This window comes from Nannobrachium achirus, assembly GCF_963921795.1.
Source record: "Nannobrachium achirus genome assembly, chromosome: 12".
Lineage (NCBI taxonomy): Eukaryota > Metazoa > Chordata > Actinopteri > Myctophiformes > Myctophidae > Nannobrachium > Nannobrachium achirus.
In genome coordinates, this window is record NC_137832.1 from 32,865,014 (window position 1) to 32,879,407 (window position 14,394).

The 14,394-nt window shown below is 42.6% G+C and overlaps 2 protein-coding genes across 2 annotated transcripts in view; one reads left to right on the forward strand and one right to left on the reverse strand.

Annotated features, from left to right (window-relative positions):
* Positions 1 to 7,392, reverse strand: part of stpg2 (sperm-tail PG-rich repeat containing 2) — a gene marked incomplete at both ends in the record, with an annotated part of 40,737 nt that extends 33,345 nt beyond the window's left edge. Inside the window, 4 exons of the mRNA XM_080738581.1 lie at positions 1,139 to 1,303; positions 2,425 to 2,568; positions 2,954 to 3,063; positions 7,287 to 7,392. Of these exons, the coding sequence (XP_080594707.1) occupies positions 1,139 to 1,303; positions 2,425 to 2,568; positions 2,954 to 3,063; positions 7,287 to 7,392 (525 nt within the window). The remainder of the gene's footprint in view (positions 1 to 1,138; positions 1,304 to 2,424; positions 2,569 to 2,953; positions 3,064 to 7,286) is intronic.
* A 1,736-nt stretch (positions 7,393 to 9,128) lies between these two features.
* On the forward strand, positions 9,129 to 12,115 carry bri3bp (bri3 binding protein; the record flags this gene model as incomplete). Its single annotated transcript, XM_080738397.1, has 3 exons — positions 9,129 to 9,305; positions 11,404 to 11,506; positions 11,694 to 12,115. The coding sequence occupies 3 exons, from the start codon at positions 9,129 to 9,131 to the stop codon at positions 12,113 to 12,115; spliced, it is 702 nt and encodes a 233-aa protein (XP_080594523.1).
* Positions 12,116 to 14,394: the final 2,279 nt, after the last annotated feature.

A 14,394-nucleotide genomic window follows, 5' to 3' on the forward strand; every position in this document is an offset into this window, starting at 1 on the left:
ATCAAGCACTGCCATCTTTAAATGGTCCATTTTGAGGGCTTAGCAGATTTGGATTCAGCACACCTTAATACCCATAGGAAACATGTATGCCATAAATTAACACGATTTGCCTTTTGGGGTTAAGATTTTTGGAAAACTGACCTAGACTAACAAAGACAGAAGACCCAGTGGATTTGCTTTGATTTCTGCTTGTTATCATAATTGGACATTTTCTAATGATAATATAATGTTCCATCCAGGAAGCAGAATTGTTATTGGTGCTTTCCAAGGTCCAGCTCTGAAATGAATCAGCGAGAGAGCAAGAGAAATACATACAGACTGGGAGTTAAAAGCAAGCAAAGAATGAGAGAAACAGAAGAACAAAGACGGAAAGACGCAGTGTTTGAACTTTGAGAACAACAGAAGTTAAAGCAGATGAAAGCAGTGGATTGATGCTCCATTGATGGCTCTAAATCACAGCGGTCCTCTGTGCCTGTGCTGTTATGTTGACACAACCTCGGCCAATGCTCAAGGACGCTGTTGACTTCGCCTGGTCATTAACAGATGAAAAATGGCTTAATTGAGAGCCAGACCAGCAGGCGGGTGCATTATTTTAAGTGAATATTGTAATATAGCTTGAAGAATAATTACTAATGGCTCTCTTTGTTGACATGTAAAATGGATGAGCATTGGTGCACTGTGACTTTTTAAAGTGGAGCTGCATTCATTAGCTATGGAAATGGGTTTTGGGCCAAATGAAGGCGAAGGGGGATGGGGGGTGTATAGTGGTGCATTAGATCTGTCTAATGTTAATGGAGCTTGCCTTGCGGGCAGAGTAAGTGCACTCAGACACACACAGACACACTAATGAATACACATATGCATGCACGGACGCACATAGATGAACACTTCTCCTTTCACTGATGGATGGACAGACTGTGAGTGAGTCCCTGTGTGTGTGTGTGTGTGTGTGTGTGTGTGTGTGTGTGTGTGTGTGTGTGTGTGTGTGTGTGTGTGTGTGTGTGTGCGTGCGTGCGTGCGTGCGTGCGTGCGTGCGTGCGTGCGTGCGTGCGTGCGTGCGTGCGTGCGTGCGTGTGTGGGTGTGTGTGTGTGTGTGCGCGAATGCGTGTGAGAGAGTGTGTCTGAGTGTAAACCTCACCAGCAGCGAGTTGTAGAAGGCCGGTCCTAAGGTTGTGTCCCTGGGAGGGGGCTGCTGTTTGCAGAGTTCACCCTGGGTGTTCTCCTCATAGCCATAGGCCTGACCTGGGGAAGGGATGGATGGAACCTCGGACTGATGAACCACCCAGAGCCGGTAAGCCACTGCCTGCGGCCACAGAGGAGCAGGTAAGTTAGAGAGGAAGAGGGTATCTAAGATGACGGTAAGGATGTATGACTTTATAAACCAGACACTGGCCTGAGGCCAAGACAGAGGAGAGGGGCACACACAGAGAATGAAAGGTGCCAACTGGAACCGGTTTCTTCAGAGTGATGCCATAGAAAAAACATTTTTAGTTCCAGAACCATTTTTTGGTTCCAGAAAGAAAGAGAACCATGTATTTGAAAATGTTTCTTTAAAGAACACTTAACCACTAGTTAACTTAACCACTAGTATTTCATCAACTGGCGTTTCCCAGGGGTCTGTAGTTAGCCCTACTCTAGTCTATCCATGCATTACGAAAACCTTTTTTGCAGTACTCTGACTGACAATGGGTAAAATGGGTACTCTGATAACAGGTATTGCATAACTGAGGGACGTGCATTCCCACCGGACAACTTCCAAATGGGCATCGTTCTTTGGCCAGAAATGAGTGTGTTCCATAAATAATTTTTTGGACACACAAGCTTGAAGCTAATCAACTGCCCGATTGCCCAACAATGTCTGGGTGTGTACCAGCCGTTAGGTTGGCTTTACCTTGCTTTACAATGTCACCTCCAAGGACGTGCAGAGAATATTAGAGAGGCAGGGGCAAACATTTCTAAAAGCGCCTTTTGGTGAAAATATCAAAACTAGCAGACCACCAAGCTCACAACATGTTGCGCTGCGACACGCTGTAAGTTTGGAGGTTGGCTATTTTCGGTGTCTGATACCACAATGAACTAAGCATAATCAAGTCAATACTGGAGATGTGGTGTAACAGCATGGATTTCTACACAGAGAGGGCAATTCAAAAACAAAAACATAAAATGCTGCATTCAAGTTCAGGAAATGTTGGACAAGGCAAATTCTATTGAATGCTGCCTTCATGTATGGCATGGAAAGAGGGCATTTTCAATACTTTCACCATAGTAAAAACTGCATTCGTGGTCTGGAGAGGGCACTTTTTACAGACAGGTTAAAAGGGCAGGGGCTCAACCCCCCTTTGATGTCTATGTGTGCACGTGCCTGTCACCCCCTACCTTATTCACGTCAATGATGCTTACCGTTTTGCTTGCACGCCTCCCAACCGGTCCTCCATTAGCTGGCATGGTCTTCAGTGTGTTCCCCGAAGCAGGTAGGACATTGTAGGCCCCGGGGCCAGGAACCTCACACAACACTTCCTCAAACCGCTTGGAGCGGTTTTTAAGACTCTGACCACCTTGGATGTTAGACTGGTGAGTGTAGGAGAGAGGTGAGAGAAAGGATTGAGTGGTGGAGGGCCCAGGACCAGAAAAAAAAAGTAATCTTCCCCTTTGTCCTGCTTTGTTAAAGAACAACACCAGACTAAATAACACATAGGCTCATACATACAGTATATTGATCCTAAATGACTGTCTATGAGGTCTATTAAGCAGATTGCCCCTGTTGTCCAGTTTCCCCAGCAGACCCCAGCAGCCCCCATAGCATAGAGTGGAGCCCATAAGCATATTGCTGATTTAAGTGATTTAAATTAAAAGTATGGTTGAAAATGTTTTATATTGCCGCTGATTTGACCTAACCTGAGCTTATCAAGTTGACTAAAGTATTATCAGAATTTTGAATAAATAAGTGCAGTACCTTGACTTGTGAGCAGTCATACTGTCCAGGTCCCGGCAATGGCATGCTCTGACTGGACTGGATGAGCATTGACTCTCTGTTGGTGAGGGACAGGAAGGGGGCATAGCAACCTAACAAATAAAAAAAATGTTATTCAGAATGTCTGACAATCTAGAACACTCTGTGACTAGATGAAAACACCTTGATGAAAACACCAGAAGTGAACGCGCACCATAGACAAACTAAAGATGTCCTGATGGGCTCTACCTCAGACATCACCTGAATCCGTGTGTACAAATAAATAATCCACCCGCCATTTGCCCGAATTAATGATTTCTCCAAGATATTGATCTTCCACCCTTCTGCATCCACAGTCCACACGGACATAACTTATTTATCATTAGTATAAGACATTGGTACCTTATATTTTGCATGTGTGCATGTTTAGAGCCTGGACTCTAGAGTGAAAACGTCATCGTTGTGGAAGTCCTCTACATCCGTCTTTATCTAAGGCTATACAAATGGAATGGAACCAAATGGACCTTTTAGGGGAAGCTCGGCTCCCCAGTCTATTGCGGCCGCATAGACACACCTTGAAAACATAATCAAATCTCTGCAGGAATAATTTATGTTTGTGTCTTATCTTATGCTTGGTTGGGGATGAAAGAGTGGGAAATGATTATAAAGTATAGACGAAATGTTAGAATTTTTTTGGTATTTATTTAGCGATCATCTATTCTGGTGACCAGGAGGGAGATTGAAAGAATCAATGAAGTTATGTTGTTGTGCCTCTCTTGAGCTTTTATGCGCTGTGTGCTCTCCTGTAGGAGATAGAGTGACAAAAGTGTGTAATGAGCCTCTCTAGACATGTAATGGTGCAATAATCCAGCCCCTCTTTGACTACGGAGTCCACGTATGGTATCGTGACGCCCCACAAGCCCTAAAAACTAAACTCCAAACAGCCCAAAATAAACTAATTAGGGTCCTGCTTAACCTTCCCTATCAGACTCACCTCACCGCTACTCACCAGTTAAGAGTGGGGTGGCTCAGAGTAGATGACAGAGTACAGCAACTTGCAATGGGCCTGGTGTACAAGATACACTACACCACTATGATACCCAAGTACCTGTCAAAATACTTTATAAACGTTAAGGATGTCCATAATTACAACACCAGAGGCAGTGCCACAGATCACGTTCAACCCAGAGTCAACTCAAAGAAAGGGTCAAACTCGTTCTTCTGCTATACCACAAAAATGTGGAATGCCTTACCGAAGGCCATAAAGGAGTGTGGATCACTAGCATCCTTTAAAATTGCCCTGAAAAACCACTTACAGGCAGCAGCTGTTCGCAACTGGTAAAAACCTAGCCCAACCCTACCCTCCCCTGCCCCTTCCTTGTATATACTTACTGTTTGTTTAGACTTACTGTTTTCTTTTTTCCCCCTTTTCTTTACATATCTACTGCATAGTACTGTGTTCTATTTGTCTGTCATTCAATGTTATATGAGATACTTAAATGGTTTCCTGTTGAAATAAGCTTAGTCTTTTCATGGATCTCCTTTTAGTAGACCTTGTACCAGTGAACTGTACCGTCATGAAACTGTACATTTTCCTATGCAAACTTCTAATAAAGCCTTCAATCAATCAATCAATCAAAACTTACTATACACTACAATATAAAGGAAACTAGAAGCAGTGCTCTTCCGAGCACAGGTCTCCACCAGACCGTGCGTCCTGGTGAACTGATCGGTGGAGTTATAGGTAAAACCACAAATCAGCCTGTTATAGCGCCACCATGAGGCTGATTTAAAAAAAAAATACGTGGCATTTCTTCCTCGGCCTAGTGGGAACGTGTGTGCGCGATTTCATGATAATTGCACTTTGCGTTTGTGATTTGAGGCATTTTGTTCAAAACGGCTCAATCCTACAAACTTTGGAAGCCAATCTTAGCCAATCAGGATGGAATATGCCAAATCGGACAGATCCGTGTCGATCACATGACTGTCGAGATACTGCCTACCGATTTGTAGGATTTTTGGACAAAATCTGTAAGAATAGTGCACAGAAATGTGTTTTGCAAACATCGGCCACTAGGTGGCGCTAGAAAAGGCCCATTTGAAAAATTTAGGGCAGAGGTTCTAGATTGGCATCCAGGGAATGTGTGTGCTCACTTTGGCAGCGACCGGGCCAACGGCGACTGAGATTAGCTGCTCACAAACTGCGAGGACGCACGCAATCCTACAAACTTTGGAAGCCAATCTTAGCCAATCAGGATGGAATATGCAAAATCGGACAGATCCGTGTCGATCACATGACTGTCGAGATACTGCCTACCGATTTGTAGGATTTTTGGACAAAATCTGTAAGAATAGTGCACAGAAATGTGTTTTGCAAACATCGGCCACTAGGTGGCGCTAGAAAAGGCCCATTTGAAAAATTTAGGGCAGAGGTTCTAGATTGGCATCCAGGGAATGTGTGTGCTCACTTTGGCAGCGACCGGGCCAACGGCGACTGAGATTAGCTGCTCACAAACTGCGAGGACGCACGGAGGCGAAACATCGGCCACTAGGTGGCGCTAGAAAAGGCCCATTTGAAAAACTTAGGGCAGAGGTTCTAGATTGGCATCCAGGGAATGTGTGTGCTCACTTTGGCAGCGACCGGGCCAACGGCGACTGAGATTTGGCGCTCACAAACTGCGAGGACGCACGGACGCACGGACGGACACACGGACGGAGGGGAAAACATACTCTCCCTCAGCCTTCGGCTGGTGGAGACAAAAATGACTGAAAAAAAATCTGCTTTAAGTGGGATGTGAGGGGTCAAACTAGGGGTTTTTAATTATTCTGAATCCATTGCAAACATTTGTTTTGCATGAAAAACATTCCTTGGGCTAAAAACGGACCCCTAAAGACTGTGAAAATTGATGACTCATCACTAAACCATCGTTTTGAGTGGCCATTTCTTGCCCAAGGAATGTTTTTCGTGCAAAACAAATGCTTGCAATGGATTCAGAATAATTAAAAACCCCTAGTTTGACCCCTCACATCCCACTTGAAGCAGATTTTCTTTCAGTCATTTTTTCCTTTATATTGTAGTGTATAGTAAGTGAAGGTAGGTAGGTCGTTTTCAAAACTTTGCCCTGGTGGGATTCCTTGGGACTTTTTTTCTCTCACTAAGGACATATTGAGGATACAAAATCAGTTGAGTTTGCTACTATTGCAATTTGTTTGAGGTTTAGCCTAATTTTGGCCTAAAATGACTGGACTATATAGGGTCCGCGTCAAAATGCAGACAGGCTGGTGTTTCGATGGGCCCGACCACCTAACCTAACCTTAACCGTAGTTGACCCGAACCCTAACCTCAATAAAACTAACGCTGGTGAATACTAACCAGGTGAAATGCTAACCTGCCGACGCTGGTGAATGCTAACCTGGTGAAATACTAACCTGCCGACGCTGGTCAATGCTAACCTGGTGAATGTTAACCTGGACGGACCAACGGGTCGTCAAACCAATGCTCAGTCCCCCATACGGTATATAGACCTGGTGGACTTGGAATTCATTGAATGGGAAGAGACCAATTAAATATTTGCCTCATTGTGTATTTCACCCGTCCACAACAGATCCGCTATTAATGAATGTGTTTTCTGACACAAATCCGGCCGGCCCACGCTATCTGAGTCATCTGTATTGAAAACAATTCATAACAAATTTTGCCCCTAAGGAAAAAATAATAATAATAAAAAAAAATACCTAGTTCACCCCCAAAATGACTTTTTTTCCTATTGTTTACTCATGCCATAGAAACTTAAGTTCAATAATGTTTTTTTTTTTTTTGTATTTGTCGCATTCCTAAGACCAAAATGTGATTAAAGTCAATGTATCCCCATTGATTCCAGGGTAAAATACCATCAGGGTAAAATTACTATTATCACATTTTTGTCTTAGACTTTAGACTCATCACTAAACCATAGTTTTGTGGGGCTGTTTTTAGCCCAAGGAATGTTTTTCATGCCAAATGCTTGCAATGGAGTCATTAAAAACCCCGTTTGACCCCTCATATGCGACTAAAGCAGATTCTTGGGTATTATTTTCCTTTATAGTAAGTGATGGGCCCCAAACTTTTACCCTCTATAAAATAATTCAATTGCTCAATGCTGACAGGCGGTCAGCAGGTGGATTCATGACTGTATGTATAGACATTTTAAGCCAATAAAAACAACTATAGTCTGCCCTATAGGCCTACCAAATTAAATGTCATACCCCACCTCAGGGGCAGACGGTCTAGTTAGGTGCCTTTCAAAGTGAAAGTTAAATAGCCTCCTCCTGCAAGGCAGGCAACCATAAAACTTGCCTGATATTTTATCCTTATCTCTGGTTACGTCATATGACCCGGGTCCAACGTCGGGTGATGTGCTGCCTACCGTCATATAGGTGACTCTTGGAGCGCGTCCATACATGTTTCTTATTGCATAAACCGCAAGGTTTACAAATATCTATATTGTTTGACATTCCGCATATCATGTCACAGTCATAACTAAGACTTGGGATGAAAATTCCTTCACTCTACAAACACAGCCAGCGAGACAATGTTATTGTTTGTGCCTCGTTGCTTGGACACTGCAAGATGGATTCACGTTTCACCCCAAAATGACAGCAAGACACACTAGAATCAAATGAGATGAGAATACATGTATGTATTTACCAAAATAGTATTATCCCTTATTTCTTTTCTACTGCTGCTTTGGTAGGCTACATCCGTATCAACATAATGTGAAACAACACAATAGTCATTTTCTCATAGGTTAAAACTAAAAGGCCATTTCACTGTGAAGTAGTAGACTTGGTGGGCAACACAATGCTACCATCTAGTGGACATTTAAATGTGACAGAAATCAGGCCTGTCAACTCTCCTGGATCTCCCAGGAGTCTCCTGGATTTTGAACCCCTCTCCTGGGAGTCTCCTGGATTGGCAAATCTCCTGGATTTCTCCTGGATTTTGTATCAAACTCCCAAAATTCACCAGAACACAGGAAATTACATCTACTATGTTAAAAAAAATATGGGGGAGGACCCCCAGACCCCCCGCTTTAGGGGTGGGGGCAATGCATGCAAGAAAGATCATACAGATATTCACTTAAGCAATGACTTAAAGATGAGAAATCATTATTAAAGATGTCCTTTTGCTTCTGTCATCAGATCTGTACTCCTACATTTGGCATATTAGGCTGAAATTGTACACATGCTAGTAAAGTAAGCCTGATAAATGTATCAAACATGCACAAAATTCCCCCCCCAGACCCCGGTTGGGGAGTTCCGCGCACCCCCCAAAAATAAATCTCCTGGATTCTGACAGTCCAATGTTGACAACCCTGCAGAAATGCACCTGCTTGCCTTTCTCTTTCTCCTAAAAAGTGACGTTCGAACGAAAATTGGGCAATTCTCGCTATTTCTACGTGTCATTAGTTCGACTAAGGGTAAGGGTTAGGTTAGGTTTTAGGGTTATGTGGAAAATTAATGCCAAGAACCCAAGGACCAATTTCTTTCAGCATCCGCATCGACCCATTTCTTTCAGTAGTCTACAATATATGATCGACCCATATTGAGATTTCCCTTTCTAACATCTCACTTTTAAAAATAGGGAAATTAGCGAGAATGTGCCATCCATCAATCAATCCATCCATCTTCAACCGCGAGCAGGTGCATTTCTGTCATATTTTCATTATCCACTAGATGGTAGCATCTTAATTTGAGTTTCCTTGGTCTGGCCCTTGTAGTGGATGAAGTGAAGTGGAAGAAGAAGTCGCCCTATGCGTAATAATTATTCATCGTGTCTTTATTCATTCATTCCAACTCAAAATCATGGGCATGGCTTTTATTGCACCGATTGTAAGACCGTCTGCTAAACTTTTGAATTAAATCACAGCAAGTGTAGGCTATCTTTTAAAGTAGTCTACTCCAACTTGGCAGTTGTTGTACGTACTCCCTACCTGGTGGGGGCAACCGTGCGCCTTAAGACTTTAACCTAGCTCCGAAGAATCATCACCATCATCACCACCGCCCGTCGTCTTGACATCATCCCTCAAGCCAGCCAAGGTGTTCATTTAGGCAGCTAACTAACCGTTTATATCTGCACTTGACCGAGCCGCTTTGATACCAAATTCAGCTCGGAAACTCGGGGCCTTCCTTTGGTGCTATGAAGGGAATAAAGCGCGTCGTCGTTGTGGTGCTTTTCGCCTCTCTGCTGTGTGCTAGCGAAGCGGCCAGGAGGAAAGACTCCAGCAACCAGAACAGCTTCCGACGGGCGGCCAACGGCATCTACCAGACACTGAGCAATGTGTTTGGAGAGGACAACATCAGAGGACTGTACAAGGTTAGTGACCCGTTATAAACCTGCTCTGCCGCTAACAAGCCACCCCAGGTCCCCCCATTAACCTTTAATTCACTTACTGTTACTGTATGGCAGCATGGGGTGAGGAGAAAAGCGCGCCTGGTCTGACTACAAATATGTATGGTTGCCATTTTGGATGGGAAGAGCCTGCAAGACCTAAGGAGTTCATCTACCCAATTAATAATTTTGCTATGCTATTTAAGTGGATCTTCTCTTTGAATTGTTCCTAAGACGGTTTGTGCAATGAATTGCAGAATGACTTAGAATACTGTCACATCACATGCATGGCCTACTGGGCTGCTATCTGCACAGATGGTATAACAGTTAAGGGTTAAGGTTGTGACAGCTGTCTCTTCATTTCGATGAAATCCAAGATTGTCCCTGGGTCGAGAACACATTGGTATGAATTTCTGCCGAACAGCACTTCTTGTAAGGATGCAGATGCAATATACAGAGCATAATTGTTTTATACATAATGTACTGTATGACTATGATGGTTTTTCAATTTTCACGATTCATCTGTAAGAAAAACAATAATCAAGACTATCATAGATTATTTCTATAGTATATATCTATAGTATTTCTATCGATTTTTACATCATGGATATGAAAGTAAAAGTCAGACTCGATAAAACACATATGATAGTCTTCATCCAAGGCTAATGAATGACATAACTAAATAATGCTATTTAATGATCTCTTGGTAACACGATTTTGTGCATTCACAGAAAGTGCCACTCAAGTTGAGCCTTGATACAAGACTGTCATTATCATTTATGACCGCGAAGCCGAGCCGGCCAGAGTATTTCACCTTTTCAAACGGAAATATTGATATCTCATTTCCTCCCTCAACATGTTAAGCCCAAGCTTCCTGTATTTAAACTTAACATTACTTCCTTCTTGCATTGAGCAGCCGACCTGTTAGAGCATTACTTGCATGTTGGACTCAATCCTATTATTCGTACGAAAAGAGAATATGGCATAATTTCCACAGTTTTCATCACAATTTCGAAATAACTTGTTTTTATATTGTGTACAGTATATTGCAATTCAGTCGAGTGGTTCACTGGTTTGCCTCTGCAAGGCCAGTGGCAGAATCAGCAGTTACATGGTGAACATGGCACCTGCCCAAGAGTTTACGGTCGCAAGTTGTCCGCTTGTTACGGTCTATGGGTTTGCCGTTCTGACATCATGCTCTGATGTCACTGTGATGTCCGGCACATGTTGCCCACATATCCGTGTATCTCTGAAGGTCACGCGGCGCCTTACACTGTGGTAAAAGTAAAGTCCATATATGGGTATTTCCCCAGAATCCCTTTTATGCCCATATATGAAGATCCCTGATGTCATCGATATGGAAACATGTCCTTAGGTCGAAGTCGAACTCCCTTTGGTCCGACCACCTAAAGCTAACCTTAACACTAACCTCAGTAAAACTATGCTTAAACCTAACCATAACCCTAACCTCAGTCAACCCATATCACTGGCCAGATGGCCAAGACATGGCCCATATCTGTGTGGCTGGTTCAAACAGGGATCTCCCTGTATGGGCATACAAGGGATGTACTATATACAGTACATAGATCTCCATATATGGATACCAGGGGTCTCCATATATATATATATATATGATATACATCACTGGCCAGAGAGCCTGAGGCATCTTACTAGTTAAAATTAAACTTATAATTCAGTGCATTTACTTAATCATCATCCATTCTTTGCTTTCATTAGCTAGGCTAATCCCATCCCAACAAGTCATTTTGTATTACTTCTGATCTATGACATTTGATGTCATCGAGTGTCCTTATATCCACAATAGTACAGTAATATTATGATGATTTTCTATGTATATTGTTGTTGTACCTACACAAGATGCCAACCTGTATGCCAATGAGCCCCTTATGCCTTGGATTATCCCATTGACTGCTGATTATCACTGCTTACTTAAATTAAGTTTAAAGTACATTTTGATCAATGCTTGTATAATCTATTATTATATGATTTAATAGGAAAATAAACATACTCTGAATGCTGTATTAATGCAAAAATATGTATTGCTTTGCTTCCTAATCTGCAGTTCTTCTCTAAGACAACAGAGCGGTTTGTTCATGGAGTGGATGGATTCATTGACGCCATATGGAAGATCTGGACTGATCTACTGGATGTCATGGGCATTGACTGTACGTTTGTGTTTTTTAAGGTTATATTTGTGGCGTTTATTTTACAACAAAGAGCAATTGATCTTGCAAAGACGCAAAACATGTGTTTTTTCTTCATTACATTTCTTGTTAAGGTGACATTTAAAGACACAGCAATAATCTCTCTTCTTCTTTCTCTTGTTTGTATCCCCACTCTCTCTTCCACTAGCCTCCAACCTCAGCCACTACTTCAGCCCCACCTCCCTCACTAACTCCCCAGCACGTGCCCTGCTCCTTGTGGCCGCCGTGCTCCTGGCCTACTGGTTCCTCTCCTTGTTCCTGGGGGGTTTCTTTTACCTACTGCATGCCGTCTTCGGCCGGTTCTTCTGGCTTGCCCGTGTCACCCTCTTTGCCCTGTCCTGCCTCTACATCCTGCAAAAGTTTGAGGGCGACCCGGAGCGCGCCGTCCTGCCACTCTGCTTCATCATGGCAGTGTACTTTATGACGGGACCCGTGGGCGCGTACTGGCGCAGGGGCGGTGCGTCAGCCTCTCTGGAAGAGAAAATCGACCACCTGGACACTCAGGTCAGGCTGCTCAACATACGGCTGAGCCGCGTCATAGACAGCCTGGAGCGTACCGGGGACCAGTAGAGAAAGGTGTATGGTGGGATTGTAGGTGGGGAGATACTTGGGAGGGAGGGGAGGTTACTCTGAAGGGGTAATATTAATATTTGATATCTATTCATTAAGTCCTCGTGATTTTTAAAGCATTTACATCTGTCAAGAGGTACTAAGAAATGGATATTATTGAAAAGAAAAAAAGGAATTCAGCCCTGATCCTACATCTTCAGAGGAACTCTCAAAATGGGGTTACAAGTTTTGGGGGTTGCGATTTATGAATGAGCATATAAAATGTATGTTTCTTTTTACCTTTTTGAATATTCTGAGGGATAACTTATGGGTATAATATTGTCTTTCCCTTTATATATGGGGTGTCTTAAAGAGGCAGACCCACAGCCCAGGCAGTTTTAAACCCAGACTGGACATTTCCATGTTTAAAAACGAACATCGTTAAGCATGCTGTCCAAGTTGTCAAGCCATAGTGAAGCCTGGTTATCTCCTGTTTAGACAAGGACTCGAATGGGCTGCTGGCTTATACATCAGCAGGAATAGGAAACTGTCTGGGTAGTAGATCTGCCTATGCTCCTTTTCTGCATAAACCCCCTTCCCCTTTCTGAGGCTATCAAAGTGGGACAGGGGCAGGGTTTGTGATCCAAACACTGTATATGTGTATTTAGAAGGCAGTGAATGCAGAGTAGATGTTAGACGACGGATAGCGGGGAAGAGCTATGACATGACGTATTTCCGTCCAGTTTGAACTAAGTGGCATAGATGTCCAGTCACAGTTGTCATTTAGTCTCCATTCCATAGAAGCGGCAGATATCAGGACCTCTTTTTCTTGTGTGCTTGAAAGAATTCATGCGCGTGTCATGCACAAGTAAGCATTTGTGTGTGTGTCTGTTTCCTCTTGGGAAATTATAAAAGCACTGGATATTGTGAAGTAACCATCAGACTGGTCAAAAATGGGCAGACAGGCAGCAATATCTCAGGGACATAGACAGAAATAATCCATAAAACATTAGATATTGATATCAGCTATATCAATTTCATACATTTGCAGCAATTAAGGATGAATGCTGCATGTATCCTTTCTGTTTTAAGATCATGTCAGAATAGTGACATAAACTAATGTTTGACTTGCGTGGTACTGTATTTGCTGCTGGGACAAACACGGCTAACTGGGGCTTTACGCAGCACTAATCATTCCCCTAAATAACATTTTCAATTCTGTCTTTGCTACAGTAAACAGTAACACCACTGACATTAAAATACTGTTAAGACGTGTGTTAACTAGGGATGTGCGCAGCGACTAATTTAATTGACGATTAATCAATGTTTTTTGTAGATGTTTAATCGACTAATCCAAAATTAATTAATAATTATTTATTATCTGTGCATAATGCATGGCCGGAAATTTAATTACAACGCATTTATTTCATATACTCTTAGTCTTCATTGCCCATGGCTATCCTACAAACGCATTCAGTTCAGACAAATGTCTTGTTTAAAGAAGTAGTTGAATGATTTCAACAGGTGATTGGCTGGAATGATATACACATGCTGAATGAATGTTGGTACCATTATCATTGTCCTTCCATGCAGCACCCTGTATAACGGCTCAATGTAGTCCCATCAGTTTATTGAAGCCTTTGCCTTCAACAAAACTGAAAGGTATGTCTGTGTGATGAGCTTGGTTATATTTTTCATATTAACCGGCTGCACAGCGGCAGTCCGTAAACTAATTATGGGATTGTTTTTGGCTACCTCAAGTGTTCCTCTCGCCTTGGAAATTTGCATCCAGGTGTTTATATTGCATATGATTTCTCATCGCTCCAGTCGTTTTCTTATATGCCAGCTACACTGGTCACAATCTGCATGCAAATTTCCCATCCTTTTAAATCAAAGTAGTCCAAACGTTGCTCTTTCGAACCGGCATTGTGTAGCTACATTGATTCACTGCATTGGGAAGTGAACCCACAGTGCTGCTGGGCTAATCAGTGTTGACAATTTTGCTTTTTTAAAGCGACATTTTTTAAGACATAATTTGTGGAAAACTAGTCAACAACCTTGCGCACGTCCCTAGTATCAAGTTGCAATCTAGTCAAGGCAGGGGAAGGAGTAGAGAAAATGTATTTGGAATACTCCTGCTCTTCACATTCTGCTCAGCCTTGTCTTCATATATGATTGGTATATCTGCAGTAACAATGTGTTTGACAGTTGCATGGGAAATTTAAATCCAGGTGTAAATCGGATTAGTTAAAACTGGGTCTGGTATTACCTAACACCCTTTCCCTGGATAATTAGCCTTA